Below are 21096 nucleotides of genomic sequence, written 5' to 3'. Positions count from 1 at the left end.
CTGTATGTGCCACAGATATTATAGTAGCATAGTGATACCCTGTTATCTAATTACCATTTCTCATCTCAAAGACTGTGTCTTCTCTGTCTACAGGTTCTCTTCCACTCACATCTCGAAAAGCAGCCAGAAAGATAGTTCTTTCCGCAAGCGCCTGTGCCCTGATTAAGGTGTGTCTTCTCCAGACTTGTCATGCCTTGTATCTATATCGACTCTCCCTGCTTCCCAACTCTCCCTGGCAGATGCTGGAACCACTGAGCCACAGTCCTTCCCACATCACAGGTTAGGGACTGGGCTTGCCAGGCAGAAGGGGCCACTCCCAGGCTGCTTGCCTTCCTCTGCCCCTCTCCATTTTAGATGCTAAAATCTAACAGCTAGCCGCTATCCCTTGCAATAAGAGCAATCTGGGATTCCGCTGGTCCTGGTGGAGGTTTGACCCTTTGGGTGGCTCACGGTCGGGTGCTGGGGCCTTCAGCTATAGGTTTGCCAGCCTTGCTGTAAGTCCAGATCAGGCTCATGGGGGGAGTGGAGGGTATTAACCTTTTCCTTCCCTGCTGTGCCCCCCCAAAAGCAGACCTCCCCAGGGCTGTCGTTGGCCTCAGGAGGGAAGCTGCCAACGACGGATCTGCTCCCAATGCAAAGTGTCACTTCAGAGCAGGGTTAGAGGAGAAATTTGATTCCCTTTGCTTTTAATGGTGGTAATGTAGGAAGGCAGGAAGGTGTCTTGCACTGAGTCAGACCCACTGGGGCAATCTACCTCAGCACTGTCTAAGCTAACCGGCAGTGGCTGTCCAGGATTTCAGGCAGATGGATGCAGTGGATTCACACTTTCCTAACAAATGTAGGAACCAAACCACAGCCATCCGTTGTCATTCGTACTTTCCTGAATTTTGCAATGCAGTTCAGCAACCAAACAATGTGTACAAAAATGGCATGTTGCGGGGTAAGGTTTCCACAAAAATACATACATTCCTGAAAATAACACGCAAAGAATGCATTCTTAAATACTGATCAATTTTTGTGAGGACTTTTTCAAAAATTCATTTGACTATTATTCCACTTTAAACAGTCATGGCTTTCCCCCAAATATGCTGGGAACTGTAGTTTGTGAAGGGTGCTGAGAGTTGTTAGGAGACCCCTATTCCCCTCATAAATATTCAGTTCCGAGAGTTCCCTGAGAAGAGGCATTGACTGTAAAACCACTCTGGGAATTGTAGCTCTGTGAGGAGAAGAGGGGTCTCCTAACAGCTCTCAGCACCCTTCACAAACTACACGATTGTACCCTTCATGATTCTTTGGGGGAAGCTGTGACTGTTTAAAGTGGGATAATAGTGGAATAAACGTATGGTGTGGCCTCAGATCGAAGCTCTGAGAAGGATGCTCTGAAAGGTTGCTACCTGTCCAAGGGGACAGTATTGGACTAGAAATCAGAGCTTGGAAAAGTTACTTTTTTGAACTACAACTCCCATCAGCCCCAGCCAGCATGGCCACTGGATTGGGCTGATGGGAGTTGTAGTTCAAAAAAGTAACTTTTCCAAGCTCTGGACCAGATGAATGAGCAGCCAGGCTCCTTCTACTAGGACAGCTGCATCTGCTCAGAAGGGGGACGGGATCCTTATAGCGTCATAGGAGGCGACTGCATTCCAGATGAGACAAATTGTTCAGCATCTGGCCCATTTTGTCTGCTCTGATCAGTGGCACGGCTCAGTAGTTTAAAGAGCCTGGATTCAATGGCATCAGCCCCCCCACTTTAAACAGCCATTATTTATTTATTCATCTATTATTTGACGTATATCCCGCCCTTCCTCCCAGCAGGAGCCCAGGGAAGCAGCATGCAGAAGGTTCCAAGGTCACTCCCCGGTATCCCCAAGGAAGGCTGGGAGAGACCCTTGCCTGAAACCCTGGAGTGCCTCTTCTAGGCAGTGCAGACAGTGCTGAACTAGGTGGATCAATGATCCGATTGAGTATCAGGCGCTTCCTGTGTGCCTATGCTCTTCCGTTGTGAAGCCAGCTCCATTGCAAGGTTCTGCATTCCTGATATGTTTGTTTGTTTGTTTATTATTTGATTTATATCCCACCCCTCCTCCCAGCAGGAGCCCAGGGCGACAGGCAGAAACACTGAAAACACTTTAAAACATCATAAAAAGACCTTAAAATACATTAAAACAAAAGAACGTTAAAAACATTTAAAAAAAACCTTAAAAACATCTTTTTTAAAAAGAAAAGGGTTAAAGATATTAAAAGACATATTAAAAGCAATTCTGACACAGATGCAGACTGGGATAGGTCTCAACTTAAAAGGCTTGTTGGAAGAGGAAAGTCTTCAAAAGGCACCCAAAAGATAGCAGAGATGGCGCCTGCCTAATATTGAAGGGGAGGGAGAGTAACAGCACAACAGCAATACAAGTGCATTTTAAATCCCCTGAGCACATTTGTGACTATAGGAATAAAATGGCTTTTGTTTCTGCAGCCCTGATGTTAAACGCATACACTTTCTAATAAGCACTATTTTGTTAGAGAAACGGATATTATATATTCGAAGTAATATGAATAACATGAGCATCTGTAACCATGGAAATGCCTGGCCACCCACCTCCTGACTATAACTGCTTTCTTTTAAAATAAGAAGCAAGGGTGCTGTGAGCACCAGCAGGGGCTTGTTGGTGCTGACCCCATCCCCTGCCACTGTCTGGGTGGCCATGTGGGGGCCCTCATGACTGTGGGTGCTTAGGTCCAGCCCTAGCTGCACAAGAGACTCTGACTGGCAGCAGATTTCCAGGATCAACACTGTCCATCAACTGGAGATGCTGAAGACTGAGCCAGGGACTCTCTGCCTGCAGTTCAGGGGCTCTTCCACTTACCTCTCCCTTGTTGTTTCATGCTGACACTGTTAGACGTCTCCTTATGCTGTCCTCCACCAAAGAACATAAAAGAATATGCTCGTCCTTTGGAAGGTAATGAACCACAAAGCAACGCACCTTTATTTGCTCACTATGTTAGTCACCGATAGCTGGACAAGTTTGGATCCCTTCTCTTCACATCAGGAAATGGAGACACCAAACTCTGGTTTATCCCTTAAAGAAAAGTTATGCCAGTCCTTCATTCTCTACCAGTTGGGGTTCTGAATGCGACTGAGGCAGCTCAGGCTAAAGCCTGCTGGATGGCTGAAGGTCCTCCTCTCCAAACGTGACACCAAACAAGGGCTTTGAAGGTTTGGGTGCAACAGCAAGACCCACACCCGCAGAGAAAAAAAAATCTCTCTGCTGCCTGCCTTGCCTGTGGGTGGCTGTTTCTGTGTGAAGGCAAAGTAATGTTACTCTGTGAGTTGGCCTTGGGGATATTCTTGCACTGGGAACCCCCCAGGAGTAAAGCTAGGGGCAGGATGGGGTGGGGATCTCAGAGAATAAACACCTCCCATGTGGGGGCTTTCTAGAAGGCCTGATGGAGCCAGGCACAATGGATGATATTCCTTAATTGCAGCACCCTTAATTGTTGGGGGGGGGAAACAGTGATCTCAGAGCCATTCACTCATGTTCTGGAAAGTGTCCTAACGAGATTTAAATTGCCTTGAGACTTCCTTTTACCACTGGAGGTCATGCGTGAATGCTGTTAAGCCATGTGAGAAGGCGAGAAAGAGCCATTTCACAATCAAATTTTATATCTCATCAGCCAGCCATTAGAGTTTTCTGCAGATGGCTGGACTAAAAAGGAGAATATCATCACAGGTGGTAGATCCTGACGGGCATCCTAATAACAGGCCAGTGAGAACAAGGGACTGGTGGCCAACTTAGCAGATCCCGAAGTGCAGCAGTGTCTGAGAGACTGTTAACTATGCCTGGGAGCAGGGAGGAAGATCATCTTCCATGGGGGAGATCCTGACAAGTATGTGGGGCTACCCTGGAGGCTGCAGCTAGTGCAGAACGCCGTGGCTGGCCTGCTTTGGGTGGCAAACTACTGTCAGCATGTAACACCTTGTCGGAGAGCACCTGACCCCTTATATGCCCAGGAGTTCAGTGTGTTCTGCAGGAGAGTCTCTCCTTGAGTCCCTAAAATATCAGAAGCCCATTCCACCAGCAGCAGGGCGTTCAGTGAGGCTGCCTTATTTGGCAGAAGAGCATTCCTGTTGAGATAGGACAGGCACCCACCGTCTTCACTCTGCAGAAACTCAGCACCCAGGCATAGCACCCTTACACTGGTAGTTTCCTTCGTTAGTTACACAGCAATGCAAATGATGGGAAGCCGGCGGAGGAGGAACCTGCGGAAAGCGCCGCGGCATGCACTTCCTTCTCGAGAGCCACTGGCCCGGCTAAGCACCAGCTCTGTGAGGAGCTGCATGCACAAGCGGGAAAGAAAAAGCCAGCTCCCACAGATTGGCCTCCTGGGGAGTAAATGCTCCTTGCAGACACCCATTACATTTTTTTGTTTATGCTGCTGGCCTTTTGCCCACTGGGGATTTCAGCCGGATCAGGACCCGGGGAGGGCTCTGAATGCAAGGAGTATCTCACGTAAGTCGCCTCCCAGAGCTCCTCCCCACCACGGCTCCAGAGCACCCATTTTTCAGGCTACCACTGGCTTCCACTGGCTCGTCTTCCACCAGGCTGACCATTCCTGACGGACCCCTGGCAGTGTCGGCAGGGTCCTGGTGGTGGTGCAGCTCGGCTGTGGCGGGGGGCTTCTGCTGGCTGAGCCTGGCAGCACCTGGCAGCGCTGGGAGTCCACTGCATCAAACTCCTCCCAGCCTGGCAGAAATATGAGTTGGATTGCAGCCTTAGTTAGTTAGCTTATTAAAAATATTTATATGCCACCCAAAAACGATATTTTCTGGGCAACTTACAATAACAGTAAAATATTACTTTTTTGTTGATATAACAAAACTGATGGTCAGCAATAACAGGAAATAAATTCACTAAGAGGCAAAAACCCTTGCGGTTTAAGACCATACTTGTAGCCAAGAGATGTTAAACTTTAAAAAGCAGGGAAATTGGGCAGCTATAGTGAATGCACCAGGGGAGCAGGAAAGAATTATATTTCTCTCATTATTCGTCGTAGAAATCTGTGTCAAATTTATTTCTATTAATTTCAAAGCCTTTTTATTGGTCAATGTCATATGATGGTGCAGACAGCTTTTGTGTTTCAAACACGAGGTTATGCTCTATTTCTATTTTGGATGCATTAACCGTTGAATCTGAAACTGCAATTTGATGTAAAATCAGACTGATGACAATATGTTACTACTTAAGCAATGACTCCAGGTGTTGGAAAAAACCAAACCTGCCCTGCCCAAGATGTATGTTTTCAGCCTGCTATGTTTAAACCACTCCACTTAAGGAAAAGTGGGCATGGTCAATTAAAAACATAGAGCACACTTAGAATTTTGCTAGAATATATTTCACCTCCCACTGTTTTATCTTGTGCAAAGTGACACTCCTCATGTCCATTGGAAACTATTCTGCAGAACAGTCAGTGCCATGATTCCACAATTGTTTTTGGAGCTTCTTTTTAGTATTGCTGTACTTCACATATTATTTTATTTATTTATTTTAAAAATTTATATACCGCTCTAGGTCCGAAACTCAGAATTCAGAGCGGTGAACATTAAAAACAGAAATAATACAAAAACAGCATAATATAATAACCTAAAACAAATAAGTAAATTAATACTAAAAACATTCAACAGCAATTTCATTCAAACCTTAAAAGCTAGTTGAAACAAATATGTTTTAATCCGCCGATGGAATTCAATGAGGGAAGAGGAACGTCGTATCTCAGATGGTAAATTATTCCAAAGAGTAGGGGCTATGACTGAGAAGGCCTTCCTCCTGGTATTCATTTGGTGGATCATAAAAGTTGAAGGAATAATAAGAGTGCCTTCAGAAATCAATCTCATAGGGCGATAGGTTTTAAATTCAACGAGACGGTTTGCCAAATATACCGGCACCAGTCCATGAAGTGCCTTAAAAGTTAGGACCAGTATCTTAAACTGATGTCTGGAGCCAATAGGGAGCCAGTGGAGATAGTAAAGAAGAGGTGACGTATGAACCCGAGGGCCAGTTTTAGTGATCATCCTCACGGCCGCTCTTTGTACCAGCTTGAGCGGTCGGAGTGCTCTAGCAGAAAGGCCAACATATAAAGAATTACAATAGTCCAGTCGAGAGGTTACTAAGGCCTGAGTTACTTTCATTAATTCTGATGTTCCTAAAAATGGGCGAAGCTGACGGACCAGTTTTAGTTTTGCAAATGTGGCTCTAGAAATGGCTGCAACCTGATGTTCAAAGGTTAGGGCTGAGTCCAAGATTATACCCAAACTACGGACTTGAGGTTTTAAAGGGAGAAAAGCTCCGTCAAGTGAAGGCAGATGTCCAGCTCCTTGGGGGAGATTTTTGCCAATGAGAATGACCTCTGTTTTTTCTGGGTTAAGTTTCAATTTGTTTTTATTCATCCAATTTTGCACTGCTAGGAGACATTGATTAGGGCAGTGGACAGTCTCTACAGTGTTCGGTGGAAAGGAACAATAAAGTTGTGTATCATCAGCATATTGATGATAATGAATCCCAAATTTTTGAATGATTTTTCCTAAAGGGCTTACATAAATATTAAATAACATCGGGGATAAAACAGAGCCCTGTGGGACGCCATATTTTAATGGCCAGGGTTCAGAGTAGTGATCCCCGAGGGCAACTCTCTGAAGCCTTTTTTTCCAGAAAGGAGCGAAGCCATTTTAGAACTGTACCTCTGAGACCCATTTTAAAGAGACGGTCCAACAGAATGTTATGATCAATTGTGTCGAATGCGGCAGATAGATCCAATAAAACTAGAAGGGACAGATTGCCTTTATCATGTTCTAGTCGAAGATCGTTGACTAATGCGACTAGAGCCGTTTCAGTCCCATGATTTGGTCTGAAGCCAGATTGGAAGAGGTTATAACAGTCAGTGGTGTCTATAAACTTTTGAAGCTGTGAGGCTACCACTCTTTCAATGATTTTACTCAGAAAAGGTAGGTTAGATACCGGTCGATAATTATTTAATATTTTAGGGTCAAGAGAGGGTTTTTTTTAGTAAAGGTGTAACCATTGCTTCTTTTAGGCATTCAGGTAGGTGGCCTTGTTGAAGAGAAGAATTTACGATTGTACTAAGCCAGCTTGCTAATTTCAATTTTGATGTTTTTATCAACCAGGAAGGACATGGATCAAGTAAGCAGGTTGTTGGATTCATTCCATTTAGAAATCGAGGAATGTCGTCTGGAGAGATTAATTGAAAGGTGGCAAAAAGCGGGGGGCAGTCACTTTCTGATATGATGTTCTTTGCATCTGCCATTGCAGTATGATCTAAAGTAGAACGAATCTGATCCACCTTAGCTTCAAAAAATGAGGCGAATTCTTGGCAGCGGGCTTGAGAACAGACTAAGTGAGAATTTGTTTGTGGTGTCTGTAGGAGATTATTCACTATCCGGAACAGTTCTTTTGGATGATTACCCGATGAAGCAATAGAGGTCGAATAAAAAGATTTTCGAGCTGCCACTCTCGCCGAGGCATAGGTTTTTGCACATTTTTTGGCTTGAATTTTATCGAATGAGCTCATTGACTTTTTCCAGCGCCGTTCTAGACGCCGATAGGAGCGTTTCATTTTTAATAGATCTTTTGAGAACCATGGAGCTAATTTCGGTCTCACCATTTTCATATTGACAGAAACAGAAGCAAAAGAAAATGATTTACTATAGGAAACTTCACTAAAGTTTCAAAGTAAATCAAACATATTTAAAGTGACGATCTGAACGATATCAACTGTTTTAATAATGTTGCTTCCTCCCTGCTACCACAAGATCAGCACAGGACATGTCTTGTTTTGGTTATTTGGGCTGATTGCAGGTGTTGCCACCACTCACCATATGCTGAGAGGCACACGATACCAAATTCTTGCAAGCTACACAGGAAGTGGATTGGACTGTGAAAGACCGGGGAAGGGGGCAGGTTTGATCATTTGCATGCTTATTGAGGGGAGGGCAGGTTGGATCATTTGAAGGAGGGCGAGCGAGGCAGCCAAGGCAAGCCATAGAGGAACAGGCAGGACATTTGGGGCAGCTCCTTTGCAACTGCCCTGCTCTGCTGCTGCCACCCCCACCTGACTGGCAGTACTGTTTGAGCCCCAGTGGCAGAAGGCGAGGAGGAGGGAAGTGGCAGGAGAGCAGGACAGTTGCTGAAGTGCTGCTCCAATCAGCACCGACTGTTCCTGACTGCCATGGCCAGCTGCCTACCTCCCTTGCTTCTCTCCTACCCACGGGAGAAGGTCTAACGGGCAGGAGAGGAGGAGGCTTGCTGACTGACTGAGGAGCATGAGCGTGCCAACACTGGGCAAGTGAGGCAGCGGCCACTCGTGTGCAGCAATCTCTGGGGACCCCACAGTGGTGAGGAGGGTGGGGGGTACCTGGGGTCGTGTGTCCGGAGTGAGGTGGTAGGGTTGGCATGCAAAACATGCCGGAGTCAAGCCCCTAGTAAGCACAGTAAGTACATTAAAAACCATGTCAACTGATTTACCGAACAAAATACATGACCAACATCCATTTCATATAACACCATCGGAATGCAATCAGAGAGCACCTGAGCACCTTTCCTGATGCTGCCCCTACAGATCTGGGCTACTTGTTTGTACTGGTCACCTATCCTGAGAGGCAGAGCACTTGCTTGGCCTGCAGAATGTCCAGGTTCAGTCCCCAACATCTCCCAGTAGAGCTGGGAATGACTCCCTTTCTGAAACTCTGCACAGCTGCTGCTAGTCAGTGTAGACAGAACGGAGCTAGATGGACCAATTGGCCTGACTTGGTATAAATTCTACTTCCCATCCTCCTATGTTCCACTTTTTATATCCATGTTCTTGTTCTTTTAAAAAAACCAGGTCCTCCTTAAGCTTTTTGTGCAGCCAGACTGGCATCTCCAGGTGCCCCCACTTTTCTCGATCATTGGCTTTGCTGTGATTGTGCCTTTGGTAACTTCCCGTTCGTGAGCTCCCACCTGTCAGCTTCGCTCTTCCCAGCAGGCATGTGCTAGTGAAATCTCACAGTACATCCCACCAGAAGATGAAATTTAAACTGTCCTCTGGCCATTCAGAACCTTCTTCAGGGCTTCCTTCATCTCCTTGTTCCGGAGGCTGTAGACAAGGGGGTTCAGCATGGGGGAGATGATGCAGAACATTGTGGAGATCAGTGTGTCAGTCTTCAGAGAGTAGCCGGCGCTTGGTTGGTTGTAGTTCAATATTGCATTCCCAAGATACAGGGTGACCACAACAATGTGAGAGGCACAAGTGGAGAAGGCTTTGCGCCTGCTGGTGTGTGAGCGAATCTGTAGAATCGAGGCCAGGATGTAGATATAGGACAGGATGATGAAGAGGAAGGGGATCAGGCCCACAATCATGCTGGTGATGTGATTGGCCAGCTCGTTCACGTATGTATCACTGCAGGCAATCTTCAAGAGTGGGGGCCCGTCACAAAAGATGTGCGGGATCCCATTGACTCCGCAGAAGTTGAGTTTGGAAGCCAGGATGGCGTGTATAGTTGAGTCCAGGAAGCCCCAGACCCAAGGGGCCACAGCGAGCTGGACACACACTCTGTTGCTCATGAGGCGAGAGTACTGCAAAGGCTGGCAAATGGCAGCATAGCGGTCATAGGCCATGACGGCCAACAGCGCCGGCTCACATCCAGCAAAGCCCATCAGAAAGAACGTTTGCGCCAGGCACTGGTTGTAGGAGATGGTGTACCGTTGACGTAGGAAGTTCACCAGGATCTTTGGCACGACAACGGAGGAAAGGCAAATGTCCAAGCAGGACAGGTTGCTGAGGAAAAAGTACATGGGGCTGTGAAGATGGGAATCCAGGAGGACCGCAGTTATTATCATGAGGTTGCCAGTGAGGATGGCAAGATAGGCAGCTAGGAATGCCGGGAAGAGGGTGGCCGGGTCACTCAGGAGGTTGGTGAAGCCCAAGAAGATAAACTCTTCCACCTGAGTTTGATTCTCTGAGTCCATGAAGAAGAAAAGAGGAGTGTCTGGAAGGAGAGAAAGGTGGCATTTGAGGAAAGCCAAAAGGCTTCAGGGATCTGTTAGATCAATATTGATAGTCACACTCAATAGCTAAATCTGGGTCACATATTTATGCAGGAGGAGATAGGACTTAGGAAACTGCCTTATACCTAGTCAGACCCATTGGTCTATCTAGCTCAGTATTGTCTGCACTGACTGGTAGCAGCTCTCCAAGCATTTCATGCAGGGGGTCTCTCTCAGTCCTACCTGGAAATGCCAGGGATTGAACCTGGGGCCTTCTGTATGCCAAGCAGATGTTCTAACCACTGAGCTATGGCTCTTCCCACATCACAGGTTAGGGACAGCGCTTCCCAGGCAGAAGGGGCTGCTCCCAGACTGGTTAGCTTCCTCTGCCCCTTCTCCATTTTAGATGCTAACCGCTATCCCTTGCAATAAGAGCCATCCGGGATTCAGCTGGTCCTGGAGAAGGTTTGATCCTTTGGGTGGAGCCCGATAAAGGCCCTGTTACTGGCAAGACTAGCCCCATTGCCAGTGAATGCCTAGGGTGGAGGGTTCTGGCTTTCTCCCTACCCCCGTATCTACACGGAGTCCTTGTATGCCAAACGTTAGGTCACCTAAGCTCACAGGTTATCAACAGCAGTCGTATGCAGAGAATAGAACAGAGGAGACCCCACTCAAGAATTCTTGAGTCTTGGGAGGTACCAGAACTTTTCTATTTGGGTGACAGACTTCAGGCAGCAGAACAGGCTTTATCAGAGCTTGGAAAAGTTGCTTTTTTGAACTACAACTCCCATCAGCCCAATCCAGGGGCCATGCTGGCTGGGGCTGATGGGAGTTGTAGTTCAAAAAAGTAACTTTTCCAAGCTCTGGCTTTATCATATATGCTTTTTATTCATATCTTGCACTCTACAACTAATAAAATGCATTCCAGGTGGCCCGAGCCATCACTGCAGAAACAGAAGAATAGGAATACATATCAGCATTAAAGAAATTGCTGGATATCCATTTAACACTAGAGTGTAAGACTCTGGAGGCACAACTTAATTAAAACAAGTTACAGCAGATGAAGGACTGAGTTAAACTCTAAGTCATATCTCAGAGCAAAAGAACAAAATCCATGGAAATACATGTCATGATACTTCACCCATCAGATGTCACGGATGGAATAGATGGATGGTTCTCCTGCTTCCTTCAACCGCCCACTCTAGCAGAGTGGCAGGGCCCCATGTGCTGTAAAACCTGGCCTTTTATATGCTTTCTTTTCCAAGGGAAGGCGTGTTGCTATGGTCTTATCTGCTTTTTGCTGTTTCTCATCAGGCTCTCATCCTGGTGCTCCTGGTGAGTCTTCCTTTCTCAACTAGTCTGCTTAACCTCACCATATAAGGATTTCCTCTTATTTCATATTGACAATCTACATGACACATTGGCTGTCTGCCCAGACCTGTTATCTTGTACCATACTCAGCTTGAGGAGAAAATAATGCTTTGTCTATTCCAGTTGTTTCTTAGGAACATTACAGCTGTAGTCAGGAGATGGAGAAAAAGGGGGGGCAGTCTCCAACTCCTCCTGTTTTACAGTTTAGCTTTTATTCATAAAGCAAACATTATAAATTATTTCACTACATCTTAAGTATCTTCTAAGCAAATCTAAGCATGTGTCAGGTGATGTCAGCACATTATATGCATATTTTAAGCCATTATCTGGGCTCTCCCGTTACACCACCACTTGGTGAAATCATTGACATATAAAATTGAAATACATATAGTTATTGATTCTTAGTCAATTACAATAACATGGCATCTTCTGATGTCTTCACTTCTTCCATCTGTGCTGGGGGTTGCTGATTCATCTTCAGGAACACCCCTCCTGAAATAGCATACACCTTCCATGGATTCTCTCTGCTGGCTTCTTCCGGACTGGAGGCTCACTTTGCCTATCAGTGGGACTTACTTACTTACTCTATCAAGATCCTACTGCTTTAGTTATACATCATAACAGTAGATATCTTTCAAACATGGCACTTTGGTGATTCTCTTCAGGGAACTAAAGGAAGCTCTGTTTCTCTAGATTAGACCTCTGCAGTCTGTTTTATAGAGCTGGCTCAGCTCTGCTCTAACAGGATAAAGAATTGCTTTCACCTGTTCAACTTGATTATAAACAGAGATTAACATACATATATAGAAATATACTTTCATGCTCCCAAAAACTCTCTTTAGGCTTTAGAAGTCGATCTAGGAACCCAACAGTGGCCAGCAAAGCAAGAATTCGTCCCATAGTTTTCCCGCTTCATCCTTGTGTACTTTAAGGATACGATGGCAAGCCAAACTCCTTGACTCCCCCAGGGAGGCTGAGGAATTGCAAACTCAATGAGATAGCTGAGAAAACTTCGTGACGACTACTAAGCATCAGGAGGGTTACAATCTTATACACCCAAAAGTATTTATTTTATTTATTTAATTTAATTTATTACAACCAAGTACAATCTATTAACAATTTTGTTAATATCTTCCTTGCATAGGGGTTTACTTGCCATTGATGGTGCTGCAGGATTTTCTCTGGCTCTTAAGTATCTTTTCAGGCTTTTAACTCTGGCTGTGCAGAGTACTGGTGCTTCTGATATGTTTTCTTATATATCCTGGAAATTACATCACTTTTAATCATGGCTTAATTGTTATAGCAAATTTCTACTGCTGATTGGTTGTCCTCAGACACTCAATGGTTGTGGTAGGGCAGTGGTTCCCAACTTGGTCTCATATTAGGTCAGTCATTGGACTTTCTTCAGGCAAACTGTTCATCTTTGAGGTCTGCTATGGCTTCTTCTTCACCCTCTTCATCTGGGCGTGCTGTACGTACATTATACACATCTTTGGCTTCTGTGGTTTTTAATGGTGAGCTTGGAGCAGTTGTGGTTGATGGTGTGGTGACTGAGTGGTGTCCTGTTCCTTGTTGTGGAGTAGTGGCACTTACTGCTTGTCCTCTTGCTTCCCAAGCGGCTCTTTCTTCATGACATTCAGGTTAATATGATGGTACATTCGCTAAGGCTTTCATCTGATGACACCCTCGCACATCTTCTTCTTGTTCCTCATTGGAGCTCCTCTGAGCTTCTGCTTCCACTTGATTCAGCAAGGGTTCAAACTTGCTGTGCATCCTTTGTGCATCCTCTTCTTCTTCAGCCTCTTCCTGCGGTACATGTGTTCTCGTGCAGTCATCAGGTATGGTTGCTAACCACCCTACCACTAACTTTACAGCTTCTTCTTTCGACATTTGTCTACATATGCCATATGGACTTAGCAACAAATATTGGCTTCTCAGGATCTTATCGTCTCGTGTGGACTCATTCCTGTTGGTTACTCCTGGCAGTTCTTCTGATGTCAATGGGGTGTAATGTCTACCCTCATCAACCCAGGGATCTGTTGCTCTTACAGCCACTGGTGCATACTTGGTTACTCCAGGGGGACGCTGTGTTGTGGTTCCCAACCAAGTTGCCAGTCCTGTGGCTCTAACATGCACATCTCTTCTCACAAATTCATGGTTGTGGGCATCCATCCATCCTGGGGCTTCTTCTGCATGTGCCACAGATATTATAGTAGCATAGCGATACCCTGTTATCTAATTACCATTTGTCATCTCAAAGACTGTGTCTTCTCTGTCTACAGGTTCTCTTCCACTCACATCTCGAAAAGCAGCCAGAAAGATAGTTCTTTCAGCAAGCGCCTGTGCCCTGATTAAGGTGTGTCTTCTCCAGACTTGTCATGCCTTGTATCTATATCGACTCTCCCTGCTTCCCAACTCTCCCTGGCAGATGCTGGAACCACTGAGCCACAGTCCTTCCCACATCACAGGTTAGGGACTGGGCTTGCCAGGCAGAAGGGGCCACTCCCAGGCTGCTTGCCTTCCTCTGCCCCTCTCCATTTTAGATGCTAAAATCTAACAGCTAGCCGCTATCCCTTGCAATAAGAGCAATCCGGGATTCAGCTGGTCCTGGTGGAGGTTTGACCCTTTGGGTGGATCACGGTCGGGTGCTGGGGCCTTCAGCTATAGGTTTGCCAGCCTTGCTGTAAGTCCAGATCAGGCTCATGGGGGGAGTGGAGGGTATTAACCTTTTCCTTCCCTGCTGTGTCCCCCCAAAAGCAGACCTCCCCAGGGCTGTCGTTGGCCTCAGGAGGGAAGCTGCCAACGACAGATCTGCTCCCAATGCAAAGTGTCACTTCAGAGCAGGGTTAGAGGAGAAATTTGATTCCCTTTGCTTTTAATGGTGGTAATGTAGGAAGGCAGGAAGGTGTCTTGCACTGAGTCAGACCCACTGGGGCAATCTACCTCAGCACTGTCCAAGCTAACCGGCAGTGGCTGTCCAGGATTTCAGGCAGATGGATGCAGTGGATTCACACTTTCCTAACAAATGTAGGAACCAAACCACAGCCATCCGTTGTCATTCGTACTTTCCTGAATTTTGCAATGCAGTTCAGCAACCAAACAATGTGTACAAAAATGGCATGTTGCAGGGTAAGGTTTCCACAAAAATACATACATTCCTGAAAATAACACGCAAAGAATGCATTCTTAAATACTGATCAATTTTTGTGAGGATTTTTTCAAAAATTTATTTGACTATTATTCCACTTTAAACAGACATGGCTTTCCCCCAAATATGCTGGGAACTGTAGTTTGTGAAGGGTGCTGAGAGTTGTTAGAAGACCCCTATTCCCCTCATAAATATTCAGTTCCGAGAGTTCCCTGAGAAGAGGCATTGACTGTAAAACCACTCTGGGAATTGTAGCTCTGTGAGGAGAAGAGGGGTCTCCTAACAGCTCTCAGCACCCTTCACAAACTACACGATTGTACCCTTCATGATTCTTTGGGGGAAGCTGTGACTGTTTAAAGTGGGATAATAGTGGAATAAACGTATGGTGTGGCCTCAGATCGAAGCTCTGAGAAGGATGCTCTGAAAGGTTGCTACCTGTCCAAGGGGACAGTATTGGACTAGAAATCAGAGCTTGGAAAAGTTACTTTTTTGAACTACAACTCCCATCAGCCCCAGCCAGCATGGCCACTGGATTGGGCTGATGGGAGTTGTAGTTCAAAAAAGTAACTTTTCCAAGCTCTGGACCAGATGAATGAGCGGCCAGGCTCCTTCTACTAGGACAGCTGCATCTGCTCAGAAGGGGGACGGGATCCTTATAGCGTCATAGGAGGCGACTGCATTCCAGATGAGACAAATTGTTCAGCATCTGGCCCATTTTGTCTGCTCTGATCAGTGGCACGGCTCAGTAGTTTAAAGAGCCTGGATTCAATGGCATCAGCCCCCCCACTTTAAACAGCCATTATTTATTTATTCATCTATTATTTGACGTATATCCCGCCCTTCCTCCCAGCAGGAGCCCAGGGAAGCAGCATGCAGAAGGTTCCAAGGTCACTCCCCGGTATCCCCAAGGAAGGCTGGGAGAGACCCTTGCCTGAAACCCTGGAGTGCCTCTTCTAGGCAGTGCAGACAGTGCTGAACTAGGTGGATCAATGATCCGATTGAGTATCAGGCGCTTCCTGTGTGCCTATGCTCTTCCGTTGTGAAGCCAGCTCCATTGCAAGGTTCTGCATTCCCGATATGTTTGTTTGTTTGTTTATTATTTGATTTATATCCCACCCCTCCTCCCAGCAGGAGCCCAGGGCGACAGGCAGAAACACTGAAAACACTTTAAAACATCATAAAAAGACCTTAAAATACATTAAAACAAAAGAACGTTAAAAACATTTTAAAAAAACCTTAAAAACATCTTTTTAAAAAAGAAAAGGGTTAAAGATATTAAAAGACATATTAAAAGCAATTCTGACACAGATGCAGACTGGGATAGGTCTCCACTTAAAAGGCTTGTTGGAAGAGGAAAGTCTTCAAAAGGCACCCAAAAGATAGCAGAGATGGCGCCTGCCTCACATTGAAGGGGAGGGAGAATAACAGCAGAACAACAATACAAGTGCATTTTAAATCCCCTGAGCACATTTGTGACTATAGGAATAAAATGGCTTTTGTTTCTGCAGCCCTGATGTTAAACGCATACACTTTCTAATAAGCACTATTTTGTTAGAGAAACGGATATTATATATTCGAAGTAATATGAATAACATGAGCATCTGTAACCATGGGAATGCCTGGCCACCCACCTCCTGACTATAACTGCTTTCTTTTAAAATAAGAAGCAAGGGTGCTGTGAGCACCAGCAGGGGCTTGTTGGTGCTGACCCCATCCCCTGCCACTGTCTGGGTGGCCATTTGGGGGCCCTCATGACTGTGGGTCCTTAGGTCCAGCCCTAGCTGCACAAGAGACTCTGACGGGCAGCAGATTTCCAGGATCAACACTGTCCATCAACTGGAGACGCTGAAGACTGAGCCAGGGACTCTCTGCCTGCAGTTCAGGGGCTCTTCCACTTACCTCTCCCTTGTTGTTTCATGCTGACACTGTTAGACGTCTCCTTATGCTGTCCTCCACCAAAGAACATAAAAGAATATGCTCGTCCTTTGGAAGGTAATGAACCACAAAGCAACGCACCTTTATTTGCTCACTATGTTAGTCACCGATAGCTGGACAAGTTTGGATCCCTTCTCTTCACATCAGGAAATGGAGACACCAAACTCTGGTTTATCCCTTAAAGAAAAGTTATGCCAGTCCTTCATTCTCTACCAGTTGGGGTTCTGAATGCGACTGAGGCAGCTCAGGCTAAAGCCTGCTGGATGGCTGAAGGTCCTCCTCTCCAAACGTGACACCAAACAAGGGCTTTGAAGGTTTGGGTGCAACAGCAAGACCCACCCCCGCAGAGGAAAACAAAATCTCTCTGCTGCCTGCCTTGCCTGTGGGTGGCTGTTTCTGTGTGAAGGCAAAGTAATGTTACTCTGTGAGTTGGCCTTGGGGATATTCTTGCACTGGGAACCCCCCAGGAGTAAAGCTAGGGGCAGGATGGGGTGGGGATCTCAGAGAATAAACACCTCCCATGTGGGGGCTTTCTAGAAGGCCTGATGGAGCCAGGCACAATGGATGATATTCCTTAATTGCAGCACCCTTAATTGTTGGGGGGGGGAAACAGTGATCTCAGAGCCATTCACTCATGTTCTGGAAAGTGTCCTAACGAGATTTAAATTGCCTTGAGACTTCCTTTTACCACTGGAGGTCATGCGTGAATGCTGTTAAGCCATGTGAGAAGGCGAGAAAGAGCCATTTCACAATCAAATTTTATATCTCATCAGCCAGCCATTAGAGTTTTCTGCAGATGGCTGGACTAAAAAGGAGAATATCATCACAGGTGGTAGATCCTGACGGGCATCCTAATAACAGGCCAGTGAGAACAAGGGACTGGTGGCCAACTTAGCAGATCCCGAAGTGCAGCAGTGTCTGAGAGACTGTTAACTATGCCTGGGAGCAGGGAGGAAGATCATCTTCCATGGGGGAGATCCTGACAAGTATGTGGGGCTACCCTGGAGGCTGCAGCTAGTGCAGAACGCCGTGGCTGGCCTGCTTTGGGTGGCAAACTACTGTCAGCATGTAACACCTTGTCGGAGAGCACCTGACCCCTTATATGCCCAGGAGTTCAGTGTGTTCTGCAGGAGAGTCTCTCCTTGAGTCCCTAAAATATCAGAAGCCCATTCCACCAGCAGCAGGGCGTTCAGTGAGGCTGCCTTATTTGGCAGAAGAGCATTCCTGTTGAGATAGGACAGGCACCCACCGTCTTCACTCTGCAGAAACTCAGCACCCAGGCATAGCACCCTTACACTGGTAGTTTCCTTCGTTAGTTACACAGCAATGCAAATGATGGGAAGCCGGCGGAGGAGGAACCTGCGGAAAGCGCCGCGGCATGCACTTCCTTCTCGAGAGCCACTGGCCCGGCTAAGCACCAGCTCTGTGAGGAGCTGCATGCACAAGCGGGAAAGAAAAAGCCAGCTCCCACAGATTGGCCTCCTGGGGAGTAAATGCTCCTTGCAGACACCCATTACATTTTTTTGTTTATGCTGCTGGCCTTTTGCCCACTGGGGATTTCAGCCGGATCAGGACCCGGGGAGGGCTCTGAATGCAAGGAGTATCTCACGTAAGTCGCCTCCCAGAGCTCCTCCCCACCACGGCTCCAGAGCACCCATTTTTCAGGCTACCACTGGCTTCCACTGGCTCGTCTTCCACCAGGCTGACCATTCCTGACGGACCCCTGGCAGTGTCGGCAGGGTCCTGGTGGTGGTGCAGCTCGGCTGTGGCGGGGGGCTTCTGCTGGCTGAGCCTGGCAGCACCTGGCAGCGCTGGGAGTCCACTGCATCAAACTCCTCCCAGCCTGGCAGAAATATGAGTTGGATTGCAGCCTTAGTTAGTTAGCTTATTAAAAATATTTATATGCCACCCAAAAACGATATTTTCTGGGCAACTTACAATAACAGTAAAATATTACTTTTTTGTTGATATAACAAAACTGATGGTCAGCAATAACAGGAAATAAATTCACTAAGAGGCAAAAACCCTTGCGGTTTAAGACCATACTTGTAGCCAAGAGATGTTAAACTTTAAAAAGCAGGGAAATTGGGCAGCTATAGTGAATGCACCAGGGGAGCAGGAAAGAATTATATTTCTCTCATTATTCGTCGTAGAAATCTGTGTCAAATTTATTTCTATTAATTTCAAAGCCTTTTTATTGGTCAATGTCATATGATGGTGCAGACAGCTTTTGTGTTTCAAACACGAGGTTATGCTCTATTTCTATTTTGGATGCATTAACCGTTGAATCTGAAACTGCAATTTGATGTAAAATCAGACTGATGACAATATGTTACTACTTAAGCAATGACTCCAGGTGTTGGAAAAAACCAAACCTGCCCTGCCCAAGATGTATGTTTTCAGCCTGCTATGTTTAAACCACTCCACTTAAGGAAAAGTGGGCATGGTCAATTAAAAACATAGAGCACACTTAGAATTTTGCTAGAATATATTTCACCTCCCACTGTTTTATCTTGTGCAAAGTGACACTCCTCATGTCCATTGGAAACTATTCTGCAGAACAGTCAGTGCCATGATTCCACAATTGTTTTTGGAGCTTCTTTTTAGTATTGCTGTACTTCACATATTATTTTATTTATTTATTTTAAAAATTTATATACCGCTCTAGGTCCGAAACTCAGAATTCAGAGCGGTGAACATTAAAAACAGAAATAATACAAAAACAGCATAATATAATAACCTAAAACAAATAAGTAAATTAATACTAAAAACATTCAACAGCAATTTCATTCAAACCTTAAAAGCTAGTTGAAACAAATATGTTTTAATCCGCCGATGGAATTCAATGAGGGAAGAGGAACGTCGTATCTCAGATGGTAAATTATTCCAAAGAGTAGGGGCTATGACTGAGAAGGCCTTCCTCCTGGTATTCATTTGGTGGATCATAAAAGTTGAAGGAATAATAAGAGTGCCTTCAGAAATCAATCTCATAGGGCGATAGGTTTTAAATTCAACGAGACGGTTTGCCAAATATACCGGCACCAGTCCATGAAGTGCCTTAAAAGTTAGGACCAGTATCTTAAACTGATGTCTGGAGCCAATAGGGAGCCAGTGGAGATAGTAAAGAAGAGGTGACGTATGAACCCGAGGGCCAGTTTTAGTGATCATCCTCACGGCCGCTCTTTGTACCAGCTTGAGCGGTCGGAGTGCTCTAGCAGAAAGGCCAACATATAAAGAATTACAATAGTCCAGTCGAGAGGTTACTAAGGCCTGAGTTACTTTCATTAATTCTGATGTTCCTAAAAATGGGCGAAGCTGACGGACCAGTTTTAGTTTTGCAAATGTGGCTCTAGAAATGGCTGCAACCTGATGTTCAAAGGTTAGGGCTGAGTCCAAGATTATACCCAAACTACGGACTTGAGGTTTTAAAGGGAGAAAAGCTCCGTCAAGTGAAGGCAGATGTCCAGCTCCTTGGGGGAGATTTTTGCCAATGAGAATGACCTCTGTTTTTTCTGGGTTAAGTTTCAATTTGTTTTTATTCATCCAATTTTGCACTGCTAGGAGACATTGATTAGGGCAGTGGACAGTCTCTACAGTGTTCGGTGGAAAGGAACAATAAAGTTGTGTATCATCAGCATATTGATGATAATGAATCCCAAATTTTTGAATGATTTTTCCTAAAGGGCTTACATAAATATTAAATAACATCGGGGATAAAACAGAGCCCTGTGGGACGCCATATTTTAATGGCCAGGGTTCAGAGTAGTGATCCCCGAGGGCAACTCTCTGAAGCCTTTTTTTCCAGAAAGGAGCGAAGCCATTTTAGAACTGTACCTCTGAGACCCATTTTAAAGAGACGGTCCAACAGAATGTTATGATCAATTGTGTCGAATGCGGCAGATAGATCCAATAAAACTAGAAGGGACAGATTGCCTTTATCATGTTCTAGTCGAAGATCGTTGACTAATGCGACTAGAGCCGTTTCAGTCCCATGATTTGGTCTGAAGCCAGATTGGAAGAGGTTATAACAGTCAGTGGTGTCTATAAACTTTTGAAGCTGTGAGGCTACCACTCTTTCAATGATTTTACTCAGAAAAGGTAGGTTAGATACCGGTCGATAATTATTTAATATTTTAGGGTCAAGAGAGGGTTTTTTTTAGTAAAGGTGTAACCATTGCTTCTTTTAGGCATTCAGGTAGGTGGCCTTGTTGAAGAGAAGAATTTACGATTGTACTAAGCCAGCTTGCTAATTTCAATTTTGATGTTTTTATCAACCAGGAAGGACATGGATCAAGTAAGCAGGTTGTTGGATTCATTCCATTTAGAAATCGAGGAATGTCGTCTGGAGAGATTAATTGAAAGGTGGCAAAAAGCGGGGGGCAGTCACTTTCTGATATGATGTTCTTTGCATCTGCCATTGCAGTATGATCTAAAGTAGAACGAATCTGATCCACCTTAGCTTCAAAAAATGAGGCGAATTCTTGGCAGCGGGCTTGAGAACAGACTAAGTGAGAATTTGTTTGTGGTGTCTGTAGGAGATTATTCACTATCCGGAACAGTTCTTTTGGATGATTACCCGATGAAGCAATAGAGGTCGAATAAAAAGATTTTCGA

The 21096-nt window shown here is 45.5% G+C and overlaps 1 protein-coding gene across 1 annotated transcript; it reads right to left on the bottom strand.

The window, feature by feature from the left end:
- Positions 1 to 9074: 9074 nt before the first annotated feature.
- LOC133390846 (olfactory receptor 5V1-like) lies at positions 9075 to 10010 on the bottom strand. Its single transcript, XM_061640266.1, has one exon. It carries the CDS (start codon positions 10008 to 10010, stop codon positions 9075 to 9077), a length of 936 nt encoding a protein of 311 aa, XP_061496250.1.
- Between the last annotated feature and the right edge of the window lie 11086 nt (positions 10011 to 21096).

The sequence above is a fragment of the Rhineura floridana genome, chromosome 8 (genome assembly GCF_030035675.1).
Source record: "Rhineura floridana isolate rRhiFlo1 chromosome 8, rRhiFlo1.hap2, whole genome shotgun sequence".
Classification (NCBI taxonomy): domain Eukaryota; kingdom Metazoa; phylum Chordata; class Lepidosauria; order Squamata; family Rhineuridae; genus Rhineura; species Rhineura floridana.
This window is presented reverse-complemented; position numbering and strand designations above follow the sequence as displayed.